This window comes from Parambassis ranga, chromosome 17 (genome assembly GCF_900634625.1).
Source record: "Parambassis ranga chromosome 17, fParRan2.1, whole genome shotgun sequence".
NCBI classification, from domain to species: domain Eukaryota; kingdom Metazoa; phylum Chordata; class Actinopteri; family Ambassidae; genus Parambassis; species Parambassis ranga.
Genome location: NC_041037.1, coordinates 4,225,192 through 4,248,913, shown reverse-complemented (window position 1 = coordinate 4,248,913; position 23,722 = coordinate 4,225,192). Strand labels below are relative to the sequence as shown.

At 41.7% G+C, this 23,722-nt stretch overlaps 1 protein-coding gene across 1 annotated transcript in view; it reads left to right on the top strand.

Annotated features, from left to right (window-relative positions):
• Window positions 1-23,722, top strand: part of glis1a (GLIS family zinc finger 1a) — a 35,554-nt gene that overhangs the window by 9,706 nt on the left and 2,126 nt on the right. The window contains exons 2-6 of the mRNA XM_028427607.1: window positions 5,240-6,362; window positions 9,806-9,967; window positions 14,353-14,466; window positions 16,962-17,088; window positions 18,855-19,008. Coding sequence (XP_028283408.1) covers window positions 5,460-6,362; window positions 9,806-9,967; window positions 14,353-14,466; window positions 16,962-17,088; window positions 18,855-19,008 — 1,460 coding nt within the window. The 5' untranslated portion in view covers window positions 5,240-5,459. The remainder of the gene's footprint in view (window positions 1-5,239; window positions 6,363-9,805; window positions 9,968-14,352; window positions 14,467-16,961; window positions 17,089-18,854; window positions 19,009-23,722) is intronic.

The window sequence follows — 23,722 nt, the reverse complement described above, 5'->3', positions numbered from 1 at the left end:
CCAATGGGCTGAGCTCCAAAGCAACCTTGTACTGTCTGGGAGCAAAAACTAAAAAGTCATAAAAATTTAAATGAGGTTAATAACTGAGGGCTTGAGTTTGGGAACAAAACATCACAGCTGGTGCCTGACTGATAATAAATTGTTTGAGGCCATACTGAGATCAAGATGTGAGAGTTAACAGGTTATTACAGAGCTGTGATTCAGATAAGTTGCTTTTCCTTTAAGTTGTTGGTAGTTTATTTTCTGATTTTGTTAAAATGTCTTAAGAATCCTCTTCAGTTGACTGTAAAAACTGAATTAAAGATTTTTGAGAATGTTTGCGTGTATTTGGACACAGGGAACATTTATACAGGGGTGGGGTGTTTGAGGAGTTACTAAGAAGATGTTGCAGTTTGAGGAAAATGTTTTTTTCCCATGAAGTTTAGAAGAGATATAGCTGGAAAAATTAAACCACTAAGTTAGATAATTTGCACCTTCAGAGCAGCCATAAATCTGTGGTGTGTTTAAAAACTGTAGAGTAGGCAGCTGTCATTTAATTTCCTCTGGACAAACAAAGGTTAATGAACTGAAAGTAGAGTAAATTATGATTTATTAGCACACCGCAAGCTCAAGAAATTGGTTTCACAGGATTAACGTTTTTTTTTTTTTTTTTTTTTAAATGAACAAATTATTTAGAGTGAAGTGTAAACTCTCACTTTGCAGCCAGCTTTCTCTGTTACTGGGATACAGGCCCTCTCATGTCTGTTATAAACACACAGGCGACAGTTGTGAAACAGGTTACGTAATTCAAATGTTTTCTTTAATGCTCAGCCAGCCACATTTATGAGATTTGATCCTCCTGCAAACATATTGTCCTAACCTGAAATATACTGTACCCGTGGGGATTTTGACCCAGAAACATGTCCTCATGTATTTTTATTCAAATCCAAGAACCAAGATTTACAGCACTTATTATTATTTCTCCTTAAACTCATAAAATGTAATCAAATATGTAATAAAAAAACACCGTTAGGGTCTTGTATTCAGATCGCAGGCATACAAATGATGCTTATTCCATGTGGCTCAGTGATTGTTTGGTTGTAATTTTGCACCAGATTTACTGTTCAAATTCAAGCATACAGGGTCACATGTAAATGATATGCAGTGTGTATAATAGATGATGAAAGGTTTAGATCCAGGGTTTATTTTTCTTGACCTAAGATTCAAAGAACTGTCTCGCTCCCGCTGTCACGCCTGTGTTTTGGCGCTGCCAACCAACGTAGCTACACATGTGACAGCAGGAAAAGGCCCAGCCAATCACATGGCCATATGTCTTACGGTAGGACCAGAGCCCTCGATATAACTCAATCACAATCAGAATATCAAGGGCTTTGGGTAGGACCAACGATAGGAGGATACCTATCGGTAGGACGCCAGAAAATGGAACGGAATTTAACCCTTCCTGCACCCAATGAGTAATCACTGGACATTGGTGAGGACGCGTCACCTCTGTCCATGCTAAAACGACACCCTTGCCTCAATACACCACATAGACAACAACCAAGAACCAGCTAGCATTTTGCCCCATGAGAGAGGAGAAAACTTGTTATACCAGCGATGGCACTATTCTGCACTAGTTTGTAAAAGAGGACCTCAGATAACGGATTATTGGGCATTATTACAGGGAATATGTGAGGGAACATGTGCCACACAGAATGCCAATGTAATAAATACAGATAGTGTGCATAAAGCATCGAATAATTTGAGTATTATTCTGGTTAAAGATTATTTATTATTTATTTACTTTTTCAAAAAACACACAACATGCAATTGAAAGCATTTTGTGACTGCAACATGAAAACACACTGGATAAATTGGTTCACTATGTTTAGCACCTGGAAACTAATGGTCTCTGTCTGCGGTTTAGTGTTATTAGGTTGTACACAGTAGGAAACAGCTGCTTGCTGTGCCTGGAAATGGGAGGGGAGTCTTAAGTTTAATAAACAATGTTAAGCTGAAAGATACTAAAACACTGTTCCGCAGTCTGATCACTCTTTGTTATATATAAAAACTATTGACTGCAGCTTAGAAGCAGAGCAAGAGACTGCACAGATAACTGTAGCTCACATGCATCTCAAGAAGTGATGACCTAACTTTCTGTTGCATTACAACACATTTTTCACAATATAAAATCATTAGATGTTGTAAATTTGTTTGTAACAAGAAAAAATTAAATGTACTGGGCAGTGGCTGACTTTATTATATGCCTGTATTGATCCATGTTTAGGGCCAGGATTGTTTTTTAAATAAGAATAGGAATACGTTTTTTGTCTTTTTTCATTTCAATAGTGATATTTTCCCACGTTTCAGTTGAACTAAAATGTACAGAAAAAAATCAAGAACCCAAGTGCTTATTGTTGAGACAAGTACACATTTGCTTGTCCTGAAATGCCACAGCTGTGTTTAGCTAACCTCAGCAAGTGAGTCTTTAAAAGACACCACATGAGATGAGGTTGCTATTTTATAAAGTCTGCTGGCTCAGAGGAGGCTTTGTGGGACTTTTTTTTTTTGTAGTTTTACTGTCAGACTCTTCTTTCTGGATTCGGACCAGAGCGTTTTGTGAAGAGACACTGCTTAAAAAAAGCATGTTTACTATCTTTACAACTGGATTTCTTGTGTATTTCTGGCAGTCTTGCTTTGATGCTACAAGAACTGGTTGGATCATGACCATGGGTTATCTGTCTCTGTGAATCTGGTGTTTTGTTTTCCTCAAAATTCTAGTATTGGTTTCACTCTCTTAAAGACAACAGGTATTAGTTTACAATTTTCATATTTTAGACAAACCAAACCACTTCTGCTACACATACATATATGATTAATACCATTCATCCCGTCAACACACAGACACATCGTAGCCTCTCTAATTAAGATTCAACCACAGTTCCCATGACTGGTCTGCTACACGACTCTGGTGGGGGGGGGAACTCCAGCGATTTACGGGAAGAATCATAAAACTGTAAACCAGACTATACCAGGAAACTATGGGCATGAACCTACACTTAGTGACTCCTTCGTCAGCTACTATAACTACTGAAGTGAACTTACTCATCCTCTTAGCTGTGTTGGTTTTTGGCTTGTATAATAGCCATCAGCATAAAATCCCATTGAATCTTTCCGATGACTAATTACGCATGGCAGGGATCCTGTTGTAAATTAGATCATCAATATCTAGCAGATGGCAAAGAACTGTGGAAATTGAGTCCAATAAACAGTCAAGGACCTTTGCACAGTAGAGCTACTGTATGTGTGACAGGCGTTGGTTGGGAGGGGTACATCTGTTTAGTCCAGCCTCTGTATTGCATCGGTAGCGAGCGGAGAGATGTGGTCCATTACTCTAACAAGCATCTGGACCGGGTTCCAGTCAATCAGCTGCCACACAGCACCCGGCTGTTTGCTGCCAGGGTGGCCTCCAGTAATGAATCAGCCCCCGACTGTCACAGCACAGTGCAAAGGAAACCAAATACACACTCTCTGTAAAGTCACACACTGTTGAGATGTTTGACTGAAGCCTGCTGACAACGGAGCTGGACTTTGTGTTTGTTTGGGTTTGTCCTCCATCCAGAACCTTCCCTGCTGGTCACCTTGGTCCATTAGTTGGGAATGATTAGACACAGAGTGAAAAGGAGAAAGGACACTAACACATTTTGGGTTTCAAATGCTGTGGCACATTGTGACACCAGCTAGGGTCATAGCTTTGCAACATCTCAATAAATCCTGACTTAGATGGTGGAATGTGCTAACTGCTGTCACCTTATCCATCACTTTTACACACCAGAATCAGTTTATAGGTTTTTTATTTTGTAAAGATGTTTGTGGCTTCACTGGGAGCTGTCTGAAACCCACCCCTTGAGTCAGCATTTGTTGGGTCTGAATGTGGAGTTAAAAAGATAAAAGCTTATAAAGATATAGACGATGCTCTATGGAGGCTTGGAATATTGGCAGCACCTCTCGAAGAGTTGGAGCTGAGGTAGCAGGGGGACCTGTAAAACAGGCACCTTTCACTCAGAACAGTCACATCCTAAACTCACCCCCATATAGTATAATCAAGGAACTGCAGCTAGCGGCTCTTCCATGTTGGCGTCATATTTCACTGTACTGTACATTAGCCACAACCAGAACAATACTGCGATTGCATTGTAGTAATGTAGGCACCATCTACCTACCAATGCAGGCATTGATTCTTATCCTTTGTTGTTAAAAATGTAAAATTTAAAACCAATATGACAATTTTGACAGTTTTGCTGCAGAATTTGTACTTTAATTTTACTACTAACATACTGTATTTTTGTACCATACAGTTTACAGTTTCTCTTTGCAGATTACTTTTCATTAAAAACACGTATCTCCTGGGGTTAAGAAGCATTACTTCTCAATTTTTTTAGCTTGTGCTTTAGCATTTGTTGGGTCTGAATGTGGAGTTAAAAAGAAAGATATAGACAGTGCTCTATTTAGGCTTGGAATACTGGCAGCACCTGTTAAAGAGTTGGAGCTGAGGTAGGAAGGGGAACTGTAAAAAAAATTATGTATATATACAAACTCACCCCCATATAGTATAATTGCAGATTTTGGCTCTTCCATGTTGGCGTCATATTTCTTCCACAGATGTTGCTTGTAAATAGACCACTGTACATTAGCCACAACCAGAACAATACAATACAATGTCCCTACCAATGCAGACATTGATTCTTATCCTTTGTTGTTAAAAATGTAAAATTTAAAACCAATTTTGACATAGTTTTACTGTAGAATTTCTACTTTAATTTTACTACTAAAATTTTTTACCTCACAGTTTACAGTTTCATTTTGCAGATTACTTTTCTCGTAATTTCCATTAAAAACATCTACGCCCTGAGGTTGGAAATCATTACTGTCCAAATTTTTTGGCTTGAGGTTTTTATCCTTCTGTGTCGGTGACAGTGAAGGCTGCAGATAAGCTGTTTTCAGATTGCCCCTCTATCTGAAATCTGAAATATTTTTAAAACATAGTTGGAATCTCTTGTCAGTATTCAGATCTTTGTGTTTCATGTAGCAGAATGCTTTGCTTTTCCCTCTTTGCGCCTTATTAATTATATCACTCCCTCTAAGAATGATCTTTTGAAGTACTTTGGTATGTGTACTTAATTAAAGGATCTGAGTACTTTTTCTTAGAGGGCGTTTTGTTGATGATGACTCATTTGGGTTTGGTTTGTGTCTCCCACAGTGCTCGAGTGACGACTGACCACGCAGCAGTTTGGAACAAATGACACAATTTTACACATGGGGAAGATGCCAGCAGCGCCTCATCAATCCTATTTGATTGCTTTTGAGTACTAAAAGATGCTACGGACGGTTTTACCTCCAATGGATTTTTAAAGTTGCTCCAAGACATCAAGGTTAAACTGAAGAGATCTTTTGGTGGGACCCCTTGAGTGGGGGCCGCCATGTGGCCCCCTGACCTCGGGCCCCCAGATGTGCAGCTGACTCTTCCAGGTTTTGGGAGTGTGTTTGAGGATGCAGAGGATCTTCAGGCGCCGCTGTCGTCTGGTGGTTTCTGCCAGCCATCAATCCATTCAGGAGGCCTGTGCTGTCTTCCAATGACTTCGCTGTCCCTGTCCTCGCTCGGGCGGGACCTCAGCTCCCTGCTCAACTGTAAGACCGCCGCATCCCACAACGAAAAGACTGTGGAGGACTTTGCCACCACAGCTCACACCAATCCTAAAAACAGCACCCAGAGGTTCGGCTGTTACCCGCAGCCCTCCCTCCCTATTTCATACATGCTCACCAGCTGTGCCACATCTCCATCCTTTGGCTCTCCACCTGCCTCTCATTCCTCTTCCTCCTCTTCATCTTTACCTTTTACCTCATGTGGGCCTCCTTCTGATTCAAACAACAAAGCATCTCAGCAACAACAGAAGCTCCAGGAAGAGTATCACTTTGTAAAACAAGAGCCAGCAGATGATTTCTTGCCTTGTAAAAGGGAACCGTTCCAAACCACCAACCAGCAGGCAGAGCTGTTCCATTCAGGCCAACACATTCAGTCCTACAACGACCAGGACAGCACCCAGTCCCCTCGTCACTCCTCAAGGATCAACGGGCCTGTGGGGCAGGACCCTGCGCTGGACCAGCAGGAGCAGCCATGCCATTGGATTGACTGCAGCGCCGCCTACAGTAGCCAAGAGGAGCTGGTGAGGCACATTGAGAAGGTGCACATCGACCAGCGCAAAGGGGAGGAGTTTGCTTGTTTCTGGGCTGGCTGCGTACGGCGCCACAAACCATTCAATGCTCGCTACAAGCTGCTAATCCACATGAGGGTTCACTCTGGAGAAAAACCCAATAAATGCATGGTAAGTCACCTTTTGTTGTTGTTGTTGTTGGGTCGTGACATGCAGATCTGTCTGCTGTGAACTCGGTGAAAGTTGTCAAATTCCTTGTTAGTATAGTGGTGAGTATCCCCTCCTGTCATGCGGGAGACTGGGGTTCGATTCCCAGACGGGGAGGATGCTTTTTTGGAGGCAGCAGTGGCTCAGTGGTAGAGCAGGGTTGTCCAATAACTGGAAGGTTGGTGGTTCGATCCCAACTTCTTCCTAGTCACTGTTGTGTGTCCTTGGGCAAGGCACTTTACCCGCATTGCCTCCAGTGCACTTACTGGTGTGTAAGTGGCCTTGGCCTGGTGGCCTTGCCGGTCATTGTATTACATCACTCAAGAAATTTCCCCTCTGTGGGACTAATAAAGGATTATATAGCGACTACTAGCTTACTAACCAACTAGCAACTAACTTTACTTTGGGTCGTCAAGAAAAGAGAGGAACAGATCCACCCATCCACACACACAAAAATTCAATTCAATTCAGTTTTAGTGTGAGACCCAGAGCCTGAACCCCCTTAAGAAATATTGATTAAGTGATAAATAACATATTTTTTCTGGGTTCAACAAATGGAAGCCATTTTTCTTAAAAACCAATATGTTAGATGAGAATAACCTCCCCACAGCTGATTAACCCAAACATTTCTGCTTTCACCATCACAGTAAAACTGCAGTTTATGTGTTGAACGCAGCGCATAAATCATGCCACATCAGGTCTGAGACTGTGAGATGTTTCTGCATTAACTATCACAGCAGTGGCCTTTGAGCCGCAGCACAGTGTCACCCTCCATCACGTCTGTCATGAGTCATTTTCTGAAACTCAACCCTGAACACGTCTGCCCGCGATGACCTCCAGTTAGGCGCCAAATCCCCATCCTTCAGAGTGAGTAACACTCTCTGTTATACCCTGCTGTCATCAACCTTCATTCATAAGTTCTCACTCAGGGACACGCTTCCTTAGTTAAGTGAATTAGTTTATTATCGTGAGCCGAACCACTGCCAGCATAAAAAAATTTATTAAACTCAAGAGACGCCTGCAAACAGATTAATATGATTAAATCAGCATCAACTCAAAATATTAGTCATTAGTCACACTTGAACGACGTGAATAACGTCATTTCATTTTCATAAAGCGCTCAGGCCAAAACATGTAAATTAAGTCATTCCTGGTGCTGCAGTGGAAAATGAATATGTCACATGAATGTGTTCATTGTTTGTTAATGAATTCAGCCTTATTTACCAGCTCGTAATGTCAGGCCTCAGACTGGACAGGTGTTTTGCAGGCTGTAAACACAAGATCCTAAAGTGTTTCTAAATCTGCCATGGAAGAGTCATCATACATGATTTATGCAATGACACATGTGGGGACACTTAAAGGATAATCTGGAGATCTATATGATCATAGTATTGCCTGTGATATATTTTATTCCCATGTACTAATTAGTAAAGCATTCAAAAAGTATTAAAAACACATTGTTGAACCACAGTGTCACACTGAACTGAACACGGCCCATGTGGTTTGTTTTGAGTCCGGTCTGTCCTCCCACATAATAGCATGACAGAGAAGCCTCTAATGGCTGAACAAGCATGACTCATGTCCATCAGCTGCTAAAGAAAAAAATCTGAGTAAGAAGAGGTCAGGGTGAGTGGTTGGGTCAACAACACACTGGACTTAGTTTCCTGCCTTGAACCTATAGTTCTCATTTGTCTACATCTACACCAGAGCCATAACCAGACCTTTACCAAGGTTTTTACACAGCCACTCGTAACTTTTGCCCAAAAAAAAGCACACTAACTTGGGAACTTGTTTCACACACTGTTACCAGCTTGTCGGTTCCCCCTAAGCACATTTTTTGCCAGGTGTATTTTGTAGTGCAGCATCCAGCTGTGTGGGGCTGCATAAAGACCGTGACAAACGACATATTGGAGGGGTACTGAGGAATGGCCAGTTCATCCGGGAAACTCGATGTGCAACACTGCTATGTGTTTTCACTCAGCTTTGGCTCTTTGATGAGGACAGAATGGTCCCCTTCTTTGGAGCCCTAAATGCGTTGATGGTGAAAAACAACGTTAAATTGATCCTTCTCTTTCTAAATTTTATTTTAACTTTATTTGTATTTTACACACACACACACATTTATATTACACTAAATATAATTAACCTTCACCTGTATTCAAAGGGGACCGAATGTTTCAGTCACTGCTCTGTATTCAGAGGCGCTTTGAAGCCGTGGACTAATTAATCACCATGATGTAGTGTTTTTATGTTCAGACTTATTTTACTAGATGAGGTGACTGACATTTACAGGGTCATTAGTAAGACCTTATAAATCCTCAGAATGAATATTAGGTAGGAAAACATTCAAAAAGTACAACATTCACTTTATTGAAACCCCTCAGAGACACAAGATTGAAGTTTGTATATATCTGTATATATATATATATATATATATATATATATATATATATATATATATATATATATATATATATATATATATATATACGACTAATTTGAAATGTGAAACCTGACATTAAATATGACTCGGGAGGGTACATCTTCATAAGACTATGCTATGAGTCTCGTAGCACCTAGCACCTTGGATATAAATGTAACAGAGTCGCTGTGTAGTTATAAAGCTGTGGTTGACCGTCTGCTGTGTGTGAAGTCCACTGACGCTGATGTGCACCTCGTCTGGCTTCAGTCCAACAGAAACAGCTCTAACCAGAACCTACCACAGCTTGGTGTGTGGACGTATGTTTGGGAACAAGCTGTTACCTTAAATGATAAAATATTCCCTTTTTATTAATTCTGTTGTCAGAATCGCTCAGCTCTAATGTGAAAAAGTGCTGTTATTACTTTTTATGTGTGGCTCAAAGGTACAGAAAAGGTCTGCGATTTGTCAAGGGTGGTCAAATTTATGATGTTTTCATTGCTTCTGGTTAACAGAAGAAAAAAGTACAACGTGCATTTTAAGTTGTGACTGTGAGTCTGTGGCCTACATTTGCACACTTCAAATTTTTTTGCACAATTCACAGAATGTATAGACTTATAGATTTCTTAGACCTTCAGACCAATGAGTTCCTTCTTCATCTTGTGGAAGAGGAAGCAGTGTGAAGGGACAAATCAGGTGAAGAAATCACGTTTAACTGTCGGTCTTAAAAGGAAAATATTTGTAAAAGTATAACAAAATATGCCAGTTTGTCATTATTCATTATTGAGTGTGGATTTATGACTGGATTTATCCCTTAAAGATTACATTTATACCACAATAAAGTGGTCACGACTGAACCAGCATCCTGTTTCATGTGGAAATACCTCACTATGAAACCATAAAAGAGTTTTACCATCATAAAGTCACTTTATTAAAAAAAAAAACTCTACAGTAAAATCCCATATACCTTCCTTCCTTCCTTCCTTAGTTTGAGGGCTGCTCTAAGGCCTTCTCCCGTTTGGAGAACCTGAAGATCCACCTGAGGAGCCACACAGGAGAGAAACCGTACATCTGCCAGCATCCCGGCTGCCTCAAGGCCTTCAGCAACTCCAGTGACCGGGCCAAACACCAGCGCACACACCTGGACACGGTCAGTGAAAGCTGCATTCAAATTCTGTTGAACTTTTTTACTTAATAATGTGTCTGTTTAAAAAAAACCCTCAGTGGGTTAAAGTTCAGCACACAGCTGCTTTCCTGAGCTTTTCTGTGGGAGCTTCTGGGACAAAATACAGCGAGTGTGCCAGTGTTTAAAAAAACAAGTTAAAAAGCATCATGAAGACGGAATAATAACCACATGAATTCTGACACGATATTTGCATCTTACAGCTGCACAGTAAGGGTAAATTTTATCACAGGGTTCAGAAAAGTGGAGGCACAGCTTCGTTATTCTCTTGAGGATTTTTACTAAAGCAAAACACCATTTAAATCCAGCGCTGACGCATGCATTGAGAACAGAAAACAGACTGTTACTCATCACCTCATGCAGCAGGTGCCAACTATTGTTGCTTTTTTTGTCACAGCATAAATGACGTGTGATGATAAACAGTAGCTGCTCGCCAATAAGAGGTGTGTACTGCCCTGAACATGCATAAAATTAGCTTCATTTGAGTTGCCTCTGCCCCTCTCTCTGCATAGCTGCCTGATACGCAGCCGAAATTCCTTCGGATTGTGAAACTGCATACCTGCTGAGGATTTATTCTACAACCCGCAGTTATTTTTACTCCTGCTGACAAGCAACCAGGATTTAGCAGTAATCCAGCAAATCAGCACTCTGATTACACGGATGGGATAGAGCTGCTCGTTGCACTCTGCTGTTATTACAACAAGAGCAGAAAGTTATTTTCTCCCTTTTGTGGTTTCACGCTGGCTAATGGCGGCTTCGTAGTTGCGTCACAAATCAAGAATCAGACACATCTGGCGCCATCTCGGAGGCCCAGTGGAGGACTGTCTGAATGTAAATGATTGCTGAGCGGAGTGTAACAGCCAGCCAAGAAAAGTATTTCAAGTTTGATTAAACGGTTCGTATTGTGTTACTAATAGTGGACGCTTCCCCCAAAATGAAGTCAGTCTCACACAGAAGTGGCTTTTTTACGTTACAAAAATTGCAGATCATGTAGCATGACTTAAGAAAAGTATTAAGGGGCATCAACAAATTCTCTGCTAGATTTGTTACATAATGTGTCCTCTACTGGTGATGGAGAGACTAAATAACATCTCAAATTTAGATTTAAATGAAGATGGTTAAACCAATCATAAAGCTTCTGTAACATGATGCTTTTAAGCTCAGTGTGGGAGCCGGGTGTCCAAAGATTTAAGGCCATTAAAAGTGTTAAATTTTGTTTTAGAGGTATTATTTTTTTTAAATAGGTATTATGTTTTTCCAGACTCTGAGGTGTCCTGTTTTGATTGAAATTTTATTTGCTAAAGTTTGCGTTATGTCCTTTAAACAGTGGGCTTTAGCCATATCTAGATCCTCGTCTCAGCTGTTTGACGCCATATTCAGTGGTCGTTCAGTCGACATTTCAAACACTGTGCATGCTCAGCTGGCTGGCTTACAGTTTTGGTTTGCTAGGCATATCTTCAATGTCCAGTCCAGACAACTATTATCGTCATTGGCAAATGCAAGTTTTCTGACAACTGACCCAGCATTTAAGGACTGGCTCAGGCCTGTAGTGGGCAATAATCAGCAGGCGTATTGTTCAGTTTGTAAAAACATTTCACTGTCAACTGGATGGGAGCTAACACACTTCGCTCACATATGCAATCCACTGAACATACATGCACGGTCGGCGAGAGCAGTTAACTCCACCACTCTCAACTTTCTGTGCTGCTGCACCGCAACCACCACAAACCAGTGCAACCAGCAACAACCGTTATGTTAGTGAGTCTCGACATCTACTCTGTTGTGTATAGCATTTTATGTCAAAGTCAGAGTATGTTGATGAAGATTCTCAGTCATCCAGGTCATCATACGTAGAGAAGATTGAAGCAAGGCGTCTGGACTTGTAGAGTTTTCTAGAAGACGTTTCGCTGCTCATCCAAGCAGCTTCATCAGTTCTAACTGTTGGTGGGGAAACATGGTTTATATGTGGTTACAGACCTCAGTGGGTGGGTCTGGGTAAAAACTTAAAAACTGAAATGTTCACATTTTAGACAGGGAGGAAAGGTGGTATGAAAGAGGAGTCAAGGAAGCCATCTATGCTAAGCTGGAAAAACCTTCCCTTAACAGAGGTGGTGGCCTCAGACACCATCTTTCTACCACATACAATGCAGTGATTCCATCCATTCCCAGGAAGTTTGCACATACTCACAGCAAAAACAAAGGGCTGTCAACCAGTCCCCCTCCGGCAGTTTCATAGTCGTTAGCCAGTCGTTAGACACACCTGGCCCAGTCAGCCAGAACATCACAGGTAAGTATGGAAACATTTAGTGCTATTGTTTTTTCAGTTTTTAAGTTTTTACCCAGACCCACCCACTGAGGTCTGTAACCACATATAAACCATGTTTCCCCACCAACAGTTAGAACTGATGAAGCTGCTTGGATGAGCAGCGAAACGTCTTCTAGAAAACTCTACAAGTCCAGACGCCTTGCTTCAAAGTCAGAGTACACATTACAAAAGGTTGTTGATTAACGCTTATAACTCAATGTCGTGATGGTTTAAAAAAAAAATAAAGGTAACAAAAAAGGTATTAAAAGTATTCAATTTAACTTAAGGATTGCTGTATATACCCTGGGGAGACTCTTCCTGTTCCCATCTGGCAGTGCCATCAAACCCCTGTATTAAAGGTAGGGTAGGAGATTTTTAACACTCAGTGAGAGTCAGCCAGATTTCAAAAGTAAACACACGCCCCTTTCTCTCGGAGCTCACCCCGAAGCCACGCCTCCAATCACATGGACGCACATTAGCTGAAGACGAGCTGCGGTCTGTGACTTCGGCCATCATGCACGTACCTCTCTGGTGCGTGCAGAGCAGGAAGAGAGTGACAACCAGCCAATACTCCGCGCAGGGTCCACCCGTAGGATTGGCTGATGTTTTTAGTGTTTTATAGCTTCCACAGATGATTCATATTCTTCATTTTAATGCGAAACTGCCGAACTAATTGGTTGCTATCGGATTGTAAAGAGAAGTTACACTAATTTAACAAAAAGTGCATCAGAATGAAATCTCCTGCCCTACCTTTAATCCAAATATGGGCAAACAGGTGCAGCTTGACTATTCTCATAAACACAATATTGCAGGAACCTGTTCATTTGCACTCAAAGGTCAAAGGTCACTGTAATGTTGAAAAAATCCATGGATGGGATTGTGTGAACTGATAGACTGACAGCTCAGTATTTATTGTTTTTTTTACACAATTTATTTTCATTTACAAAATAACTTTACCACTTTGGCAGATTTCATGTTGACTCAATATATGATTTGTGCCAGTTCTCTATTTTTTTTAGCTCCTTTCATTTAATAAACACTTAAAGTGTAATTCTAAAGCATTCTGCCAAATATTATGTTCAAACCTGCTACACGGCTTTTTATGTGTCCCATATGTTGGTCGGGGTTTTTGACACACAGTGTTCAGATCCTGCTACATCAAGCTACACGACTCAGCTAAATACTGCACATGTGTTTCTATTAAAGTTCTAATGGAGTCCACCTGTTAAACACAGCAAAAATCTGTGATTCAGGGGAAACGGGCTGGGCTTTGATCAGCATGCCTAACTCTGAGCTTTTACTGCAAGTCAAGTACAGTCAAAGCATATTTTTGATGTTTATAATTGTGTTTTTATTTATTTTTGGCATGTCTTTTGTTAGCTGCAGCTTTGTGGAAGCTAATATTTTGTCTGGGAGCTCTTTTATCGGCAAAATACTGCTTCAAAATGTTGAATAATGTGCAGAAACTTTTGCAGGTAGCTCATTTTACAGTTTGTCCTACAAAGACGTTGATTTCTGGCTGAACTCTTTGTTTCTCTTCCTCTCTTTAACGCTTGCAGATGAAAGGTAAATACACTCCCCAGGAGCACATTATATAAAATGCTGACAGTCCTTTCTGTGTGTTAGCTGGGACAAGTACAACATCTATCCTAAATGATTGTGTGTACAATGCAGATGTGACTCAACTGAAAAGTTGTTTGTAAACTTTCTTTGTGTTTGACATCTCATCCAGTGTCTGACCCCAAAATCATCAACGTGTGGTGAATGTTTTACAGTCAGGTTTACCAAATCCCAATTTATCTGTATATCCAGAGGATTACATGTCATAAATATTTTGGACAATACAGCAGAGGGTTGGGTCTGTAACCCATAATCCCTAAACTGATTTATTTTGTCATTGATAGTTGCAGAAAATGTCCGATTTTGCTATATGAGGCAAATATTTTTAGAATGCATAAGAAATATTACATTTGTCTGTTTTCTTTTGAATGTTTCTCTCCTTTGTGTCAGTTTCCTCTCACCCGTCCTCGTTGTGGTTTGTTCACAGAAACCGTATGCCTGTCAGATCCCAGGATGCACCAAGCGCTACACCGACCCCAGCTCCTTACGGAAGCATGTCAAGGCTCATTCAGCCAAAGGCCTTCAGGAGAGGGAAATCAAGGTACAGACAGGAACTAAGGTTTTATTATATATGAGACATTTATGATGTGGATGTGGGTTAAAAGTCACACTCATAAACGGATATATAGCCCAAGACTAGCCTGAAAGCAACCTGTCATATCCAGTCTGATCATATTTGGCTATTAATCCTATTAGGAAGCATGCAGAATAACCTTAGCCTCCTACCTGAGGAATCTGGCACTAGGTGTTCCAAATGACAAGCTGGCCAGTTTAATGGAAGTTGGGATGAATTACACGTACAATCCCACAATGCACCACGAAGAGCAGTACACAACCAATGATCGCAACGTAGCATTATGTTCCATCGTGCACTGCTCGGCTGGCTGCAGTGCAGTATGTTTAAACTGTGACAGCATACTGTTATCCGCTCAGTATACATTAGGCAGCTGACAAGCCATCATCATCTTACACACTGAGGGGGAAGCATAGATGTCACAACTGTGCACAGTTTAACATGGTGTTTACAAGAGACTGAGTAAAAAAAGTCAACATCCAGTTTATAGGCATTTTCTCACTTTCAGCCCAGAGCTCCAAAAGCTATTGTTCTTCCAAAAAACAGTGAAATGGTTCTTTATAAAAGGGACTCCTCAGAGTTCAGCTTGTGTAAAGCAGCAGCAGCAGCAGCAGGAGAGAGTGAGCATGTTTATAATTCAGTAAAATGAAATACAACAAATAAAAGTATTGCACACACTCTCTGGAAGTCAGAATAGTGAGCCTATTGTTCTGCATTATCTGGGCTTTGTTTGTTTTCTATGGACCGTGAGTGACACTGGGGCTTTGTGTGTATTCCCATGCCTTGTTTGGTTTAAACAGAACCACGTGTGCTTGTAAGTTGTGACATGGCCGACACACCCCACACTGCAATAAACCTAGTAGGGGCTAAACAGGAGTTTGAAATATAAAACAGGCACTTTATAACCTGGTTAAAGTTACGCATATCTTTGACCTGATTTGTCACATGTATTGTCAAATTCTGGTTTGGAAGAACATTTCTTACAGATTATTCAAACCTCTTTTGTGGTTCCTTCGTGCCCTTTGCGAGCGAGTCCTGTCGATAAATTGTTTTGGAAACTACTGGGGGATGCTCTGTTAACGCTGGATAATAAAGTAAATTGCCTTGCCTTGACGTTGTCAGAACATTTCGGATTGCCTAACAAGATTTCTGGATTTAGTACTTCGAGAAGCTGGATCTAATCGAGAACCAGGCATGTGGACCAAGCATAATTTATTTAAAAAAAAAAATGAACAGTAGAAAGCCCCCTGCAGAAAATTCACTGTGTTTTCAATTGATCTACTGTATGTAATCAAATAAGAGGTTTGCTCTTGTTGCATTGCCCAATAGCAAAGCATCGTTTGGAAGATAACTAAACTACAGATTTAACATAATTATTATCATCCCTGCATGCAGGCAGCGATGCCAGATGCAGCAGGGGAACATAATATGTACAATTCCATACAAGAGAAGATTGTGTGTGTGGCCTAAAGTGGAAGGAGGCAGGTTATGTGATCTTGCAGGCGCTTTGTGGTATTTCTGGGTAATGAATGCAACCTTGATGGCAACACTATCACCATCCAACACATCTGTGTAAGCTGATTTGTCACCTTCATTGGTTTCCATGCTGACAGTGGTGACATCATTCCTGCTGTGAAACACCTTCTCTGGCCTCTAATGTGTAAATGTAGGAGAGGATATGTTGATAAATAGGTTTTCTAAAATTATAAGAGTATTCTTTTCAGTCAGACCAGTGTTTTTTGTGTTTTTTACCTTGACTCTACATGTTTCGACTGCTTCCTGCAGTCTTCCTCAGAAGTCACATGATGTTACCGGTGATGTGTCTGCCAGCTGATTTTATGCAGGTTGTGGCTCCATTCTCCCATTACTCCAGGTAGTGGGGGAACAGCGCCACCTGTAGTCCGGCTTCTTCAGCGCTGTGTCCCAGGTGTGGGACAGCAGTCTGGTCTCCTCAGGACAGTGTTCCAGGTGTGGGACAGTGAACCGGGACGAGGGGCCATTGGCCCGCTTCCTGATTTCGATGGCTTCCTTAATCCACCGTTTGAACTTGTTGTCCTCACACGTCACCGGTAACATCATGTGACTTCTGAGGAAGACTGCAGGAAGCAGTCGAAACATGTAGAGTCAAGGTAAAAAACACAAAAAACACTGGTCTGACTGAAAAGAATACTCTTATAGTTCAAAAAGGTGAAGACCAAATGAACCTTGTCGAAATAGGTTTTCTGAAATGTTCTGTATTCAGCAGCCAACCAAGCTAAAAAGAAGGGGAGCCCTCACCTCTCACCTCACTCCATCATGTCCTCAGACATTGCTGAAACAGACATATCATCACTCAAATACTTGAACAGTGCACGCATCCAGGGATAGCTGTGTAACTCATATCCTAGGGGTACAGACTGAACAGTCACTTCTCATATATCCTTTATCTTTATAAAACATCTATATTTTGTCTCAACTGGCAGGTTCAGATTCACCCAATGCTGGAGTCGGACATTTTGAGCGACTGCCTGGAGAAGCAGCATCTCCACAGCTCCACCTCCTCCCACCAAGAAAACAGCCCACCTTTACCGGCCTTAGACAACTTCACAGGTATGTGCAGATGAAATGGGAGCAGATGTTCGTGTTCACAAAAAGTAAAGGGTGAATCGCCCCAAACACCTGGCCTTTTAAGCCGTCTCTTTCATTTTCTCCCATGGCCTCATTCGCTCCTTTTCCTCTCCCTCCTCTCTCATTCCTTCAATGATAGCTCATCATGCCAGTGTTTACCTTGTCCAATTACCGGGCACTGACTGTGGGCAAGTTGGCCCTCACTCAGCTTCTCCAAAGTTGTTTTCCAGCCAAGCTCTGTTTTTTCCCCCCCTTTCAATGGCTGAACTGGGATCAAGAAGCTGTCAGGTACACTGAGGCTCAGTTGGCAGAGGAGAGGAGAGAGCGTCCAGGAGAGCTGTCCATGTCTATTACTTCAGACTACTTGCAGTTTTACCCAGAAGACTCTAAGGGAAAAGCCTCAAACAGCTCAGTACAAGCTATTTTTATTCAGGGTGAAACAAGCATGTCAGTGTTTCATTTTGAAAACATCCCAGGAGGACTTTCTCCTTATCGGCCAAATGTTATAGCCTCAAGCCTGCAGTTCTTTCAGTACAGCATGTATAGAGCGCTGGATGTATGTTGACGTACGCTATCATCATCATGCTTAAAATCAAAGTGCTAAAAGCCCTGCTGATGGCATGCAAAAACAAGACGTTGAGTATGAGGGAGTTTCCTTGTTTGTAGATTACAGCGACTGTCGTCAGCTGTGAACAGTTTGGCAGTGAGGAAATTGTTAAGGTGCACCTTTCTGTCCTGAAACTTTCCATGCATCACCTGGAAGACGTGAATGTGTGAGCATCTTTAATACAAAGTCTGTGTAATGAGCTCATACAGTATGTAAACAGAGCAGGTAGCTTTGCTCCGCTTACCGCTTCCATTGATATTGCAGGTACATCCTGCCAAAGTCCTTCTACTCCTGCACTCTGTTCACCTCCCCTCATCTCAACCAGAGTGTTTCCAGAGCACATCTGTACAGTCTTCGGTGGTGTGAAAGCCAGATTGGTTGCACTTCTGAATCTTTGGAGAAAGTGCTTAAAATACCTCCACCAAAATCTTCTGAATTATTTGCCAATTTCAGTTTCTCAGCCAAAACAGCCAGTTCCTATGTACTATAAAAAGTGTGGAAGTTTCTGTGGATGCTGTGGTAAAGTCCCTTTCAAACTGGAGGAGACATTTCAATAACATCTGGCGTAGTGTAAAAGGGCACAATTCACTCCGAGGTCAAACAACTCTGTAGTACTTCTGTGTATTCATCAGCTCCAGCTTTTATTGTAAACATGACACCAGATGTTCTACTTTTTGCTCCTTTCTGATTCTCAGACACAAGTTCCATCTGTTTGGCTTATCTGCTCTTGTTGTGTAACCCAATGTCTTGGAGTTGAATGGGAGTTGCATTTACATTATGTTGTTGTGTTATATGTTTTGCATATTTAAGAAAACCCTTCAGATGAGTGCTAAATTTATTTATACACAAACTTGGCTTATTTGTCAGTTCCACAGTAAAAATGTGGTGGTCAAACAAATGAGATCAGTGACATCAAATCCCCATTTACAGTAATCTTTTGTGTTCAGTGTGTAAGGGTACAAGCATTTCAGCAGCAGCATTCATCAGGAAATTCAATGACTCGTTATTTCTGCCTTTAATTTAGCACCACATTGTTCTTTTAGCTGATTCCCAGCAGATGAATCCATTTGAACGGAAGAGCAGCCAGTAGCGATGCGATAATTACAGAGTAATACTTGCTGTTTCTGTGGCTCTCTTTCAGGTATGTACTCAAACAGCAGTGCCGCCCACAGCAGGGGGAATTCGGAGTTTGTTCTTCCATCAGACACCTGCTCCAGGTATCCAGGCCTGGAGGGACGCTTTGATGCTAACAGCCCGATATCTTCAGTGACGAGCCCTGGCAGCTCGAGAGAAGGGTGAGTGATGAAAGACCCAGAATGTGGAAACTCACCAGTTTTAACAGCTGGTGCCTTGCTCATGGGCATCAACAGAGTTATTTTAAATTTCCGTCTCCCCCACGGTCATACTGATATTTTCTTTTTAAGAAAAGATAAACAATAAATGTCCAAATATTTTTTTATGCTGTCACTGTCATATATTTTAACGAGGTTTAATGAGGTTGTTTTTATTCTTTGGAAAGCAGAACAACTTTAATGATATTTAATGATGTACCCAGAGGCAAACTTAGACGCTCAGTTCATCCAAATCACAAAGAAATCAAACCATATTTTCCCACTTTACCCCTGGTGGTGTCTGGCAGAATTTGAAGCTCTCTGCTGCTGAGATTTTTGCTGCCAGCCAAGCACAATGGAGTTGAATGGGATTTCACTTGGCAGTATTGATTCAGAGCTATTTTCTACTAAAGATAACAATGCTGGAAACTAACTGACTGCAGCTTTCTGCTCCTCTCGGTGTTGCTCTTTTCCAGGATTCGCTGCCCTTAAACTTGATGAATTTGGCACGTAGAAAAGCGTTTTCAGCTGCTCAACGCTTCCCTCCCTGAGCCCAATTCGTGTTTCAACCTCAAATACACGGACGCCATAAAAATCCCCGTTTTGATGTGACTCTAAAGATTTCACAGTTGCTTTGCTTTTCTTTCTCTCATGTCTGGAAAGCACATGCCCAGAGACGGGGCCGAGCGATGTGAGCATTCTTGAATAAACCAGAGACATTATCACCAGAGAAGGAGTTATGGCTTTGCGGTCAATCTGATTGGCTAGTTGGAGGCCGCAGAACTTATGTGTACTGTAAACTGAGACAAATTTTGTCTAGGCCAGTATAAAAGTAGAAGTGAGACTAAAAAGATACAGCTGAAAGCCTCCAGGGCTGCGCTTTCAGGACAGTGTGGCCTCAAATCACTGGTCATTGCGGGGCTGCCTGTAAACTCTTATTGGCACAACAGTGACAACAAAGGCAGTTTAATCCAATAAAAGAACGACGGTAAGGGCCAGAATAACATTTTTGTGGTTTTAATAAGTGATATTAAATATTCACATAGAATGCAGATTGTTTTTAAATGAGCTCTTGGTTTGGCTGAGGTGATACAACAGGTCATTTTCTCTGAGCACAGATTCAAAACAATAAGGCTGGAAGGTTCATTACCAACTCTAAAGATGATGTTTACCACTAGCGACTGCACATGTAGATAACCGGCCTGTTTGTTCGGTACAACGTTCCTATACAATGATAAATGTGTCCAAGTCGATGTTAGTGGGCTACGTGATGTTTAAAGTGTGTCAGGAGGCAGGACCCCGCTGTCGTTACCGTGCAGGCTCACATAGAGATATTAGGCTTCATTTACTTTGTTACATGAAGTAGCAGTCATGCATTCTTTTTTAAAAGTGAGTCTAATAACTGGAAAATGTGCCTTTTTTTTCAAAGCTCTCATTATTACCACCATGCTGAAAACATTCCAGGGTGTGATTAAAACTAACTGTGGTGTGAACACACAGCATGTGATGTCATAGGTTTAAAGACTCCTGCTCTGCTGTTAAAAATATAAAAGTGTTAAGATACCAAGAATAGATCATTTTCTTCTAGCTTTATTAATCATTAAAGGTAGGGCAGGAGATTTCATTCTGATGCACCTTTTGGTTAAATTAGTGTAACTTCTCTTTACAATCCGATAGCAACCAATTAGTTCGGCAGTTTCGCTTTAAAATGAAGAATATGAATCATCTGTGGAAGCTATAAAACACTAAAAACATCAGCCAATCCTACGGGTGGACCCTGCGCGGAGTATTGGCTGGTTGTCACTCTCTTCCTGCTCTGCACGCACCAGAGAGGTACGTGCATGATGGTCGAAGTCACAGACCGCAGCTCGTCTTCAGGTAATGCGCGTCCATGTGGTTGGGAGGCGTGGCTTCAGAGTGAGCTCCGAGAGAAAGGGGCGTGTGTTTACTTTTGAAATCTGGCTGACTCTCACTGAGTTTTCAAAATCTCCTACCCTACCTTTAAGTACCTTATGCTTACATATTTTGCCTAATTTGTCCCATGTCCGCATTTATCTGTTTCTTAGAAGACATGTAGGGTGGCCACACATCACGTTGTAGTAATAAAGCGGCACTTGTGTGTAAATGTATTTGATTATTTTTAACATTTTTCTAACTGCAACAAACACCGCCTCTATCATCTGTGGCAGCAGTGTTTCTTCAAATAATTCCAGTGATAATATGTAAAATAAATTCACCAATTAGACGTAATTTCTTAAATCAGTCTGTTTGTTTGTTTTCTGGATAACTAATAACTGTGCTTACTTAAACCATCACCTCAAAGGAACATCCAGAACTTCCATGCAGCCGTGCACAAACTGTCCATTGAAGATGTCATTGAATCCCACAGCTGCCCGCAGTACACGTCCAGCTGCCAAAGCCAATACCAGACAAGCACTTGTTTTTCCCCCCAAATTACTTAGTGAGACGTTAAACACGTGAAAGTAAATTATCTCTGCCGGCTACGCCGCGAAGCATCAAGCTCTGACCTCATAGCCCAGGCGGGTGTTTACTCTGGCAGCGACCAGCCATTTTGACTTCTTCTAAATACTTGAGGGATTCAGAGGCCAGAGCTGAGGCTCGTCCATCAGCGAGTATTTGTGATGTGCAGCGCTTGTATGTTCTGTGGTCGAGTCGGGGGGGGAGGCGGAGAAGTGTGGTACGGAGCTGGTTTGGCTTTTTGGAGCGTTGTGTCCATCAGATACAGTCATCCATCTTTAGACAGTCTGTGTACTGGATTGGATGCAGACTACGGCTGTGTTCGAAATCACTCACTAATCACTATATATGGCCCTATATAGAGCCTCCACCATTTTGTAGTGCTGTCTGAAATCTTAGTGAGAAATTATAGACCCCATATAGAGCCCTCAATGTATCCCACAATGCATCTTGAAAAGTAGTGTCCATCCGATGGTCACAACTTTTAGCGATATGTACCGTCATGCATTGCGCAGACCGGCGAAAAGAACGGGAACAGACGTTACGTCACCTGTCTTGTAAATATAATGATTATTTAAACAATGTAGCATGACCGGCTGTGTTTGTGTTATTCATGATTTGCCATAAAACGTTTATTGTGCTATAACGGCACAAATGATAACTGCTAACAACAGAGTTGGTTTAGCCGGCAGAGATCGGCTAGTTTAATTTGCGACAGCAATGATGTCATTGACTGCGACAGAAAATGAGGGAGGTAGTGTCCGAAATGTCCAAAAGTGCTTTCACAATGAGTTCACTATATGGTGCCCTACATTGTACTCCCCATATAGGGAGTAGGGAGTGAGTGAGTGATTTCGAACACAGCCTACATGCCACATAGGCTCACTAGCTCACCTTGTGGTGGACAGTGGTATTGCATCAGAGTACAGTCGCTGGCTTTTTAACGTGAACACAAACGTGTATGAGCTGGATTCATTCCGTTCTATACATACAGTGGGCAGCTGGCTGTAGTTGGTTAAAAGAACAAAAAAAAACTGTCCAGTGAAACATGTTGCTGACAGCAGCTCCCTCAGGCGTGGGCTCAGTGTTAAGCTCATGCATCTGAGAGGTTTGGGCGCTACGAAACAACACGTCGACGGAGCATGGCTCAGACATCTCAGCTATGTTGTTGCAGTGCTACAAGAATGTGAGCCACGGAGCAGATGCTGTTGTTTATAGTTAAGGTCAGTGCTGATGGTTCAGGGGCCACCAATGGGGAATCCAGAGAATTCTTAGGGCTCGTCGTCATCGCAGCACATTTATTTCAGCAGTCACACTATATCAAAGCCTACTTTGTTTACTTAATCCTATACAATGCCTGGTCTTTATTATCCTGGGAAACCACAACCATCTGTGAGTTATATCAGTTTGGGTTTCAAAAAGTCCTTCTGATTAATTTTGGCTTTTATTGTGTTTCTCCACTGAAAGCAGAGACTGTTAAATTAAATGTAATAGCATTTGACATGGGAAATGGGTAATAAAGAGACCCGGGGATGATAAATGATAGATATGTAAAGAAATCTCCAAACATTTCCTTTTTTTATTGGTGGTCAGATGCGAATATGGACGACTTTCGAGCCAGCAGCCGTCGGTATCTCTGACAAGGCCTGGATTGTTTATGAAGCCCACTAAAACCCTTCCAGCAGCAAACCAAGGCCATTGGGCTCTCCGGGGACCAATACGCTACAGTACATCATCCAGGAGAGCTCTCAGGCCACATGAAATGCTGAGAGCAGGGCTCTTTAAAGGAGGAGGGTGGGGGGGGCGTTCAGCTGCATATCTCCTCAGAGAGAGGCTCGGCTGCTTTTTCTTTCTTCTTGTCGACTTGGCTCCACTGACTCATTGGTTTCCATGTTGAGTCAGAGTGCACAGTCAGCACATTCTTTCAGCGCAGCGACGGATACAGCTCTGCACAAAACCCACCTACATTATACCCCCCAGTGGAAACACTTCCTGTACTGTTTGTAGACAAGGAGTATTTACATTCTTGTGTCTTTTACCAGCTGCTGCCACACTGATTGCTAACAGTTCTCTGACTGGAAATACTTAATCAGAGTTAAAAGCATGATTTTACCATAATGTTTCTGTGGTTTTAATGCCTAAACACCGAGGTCTCTGTGTGACAGAAACTTCAGCAACAGTAAGACTAAAGTTCAGTCCA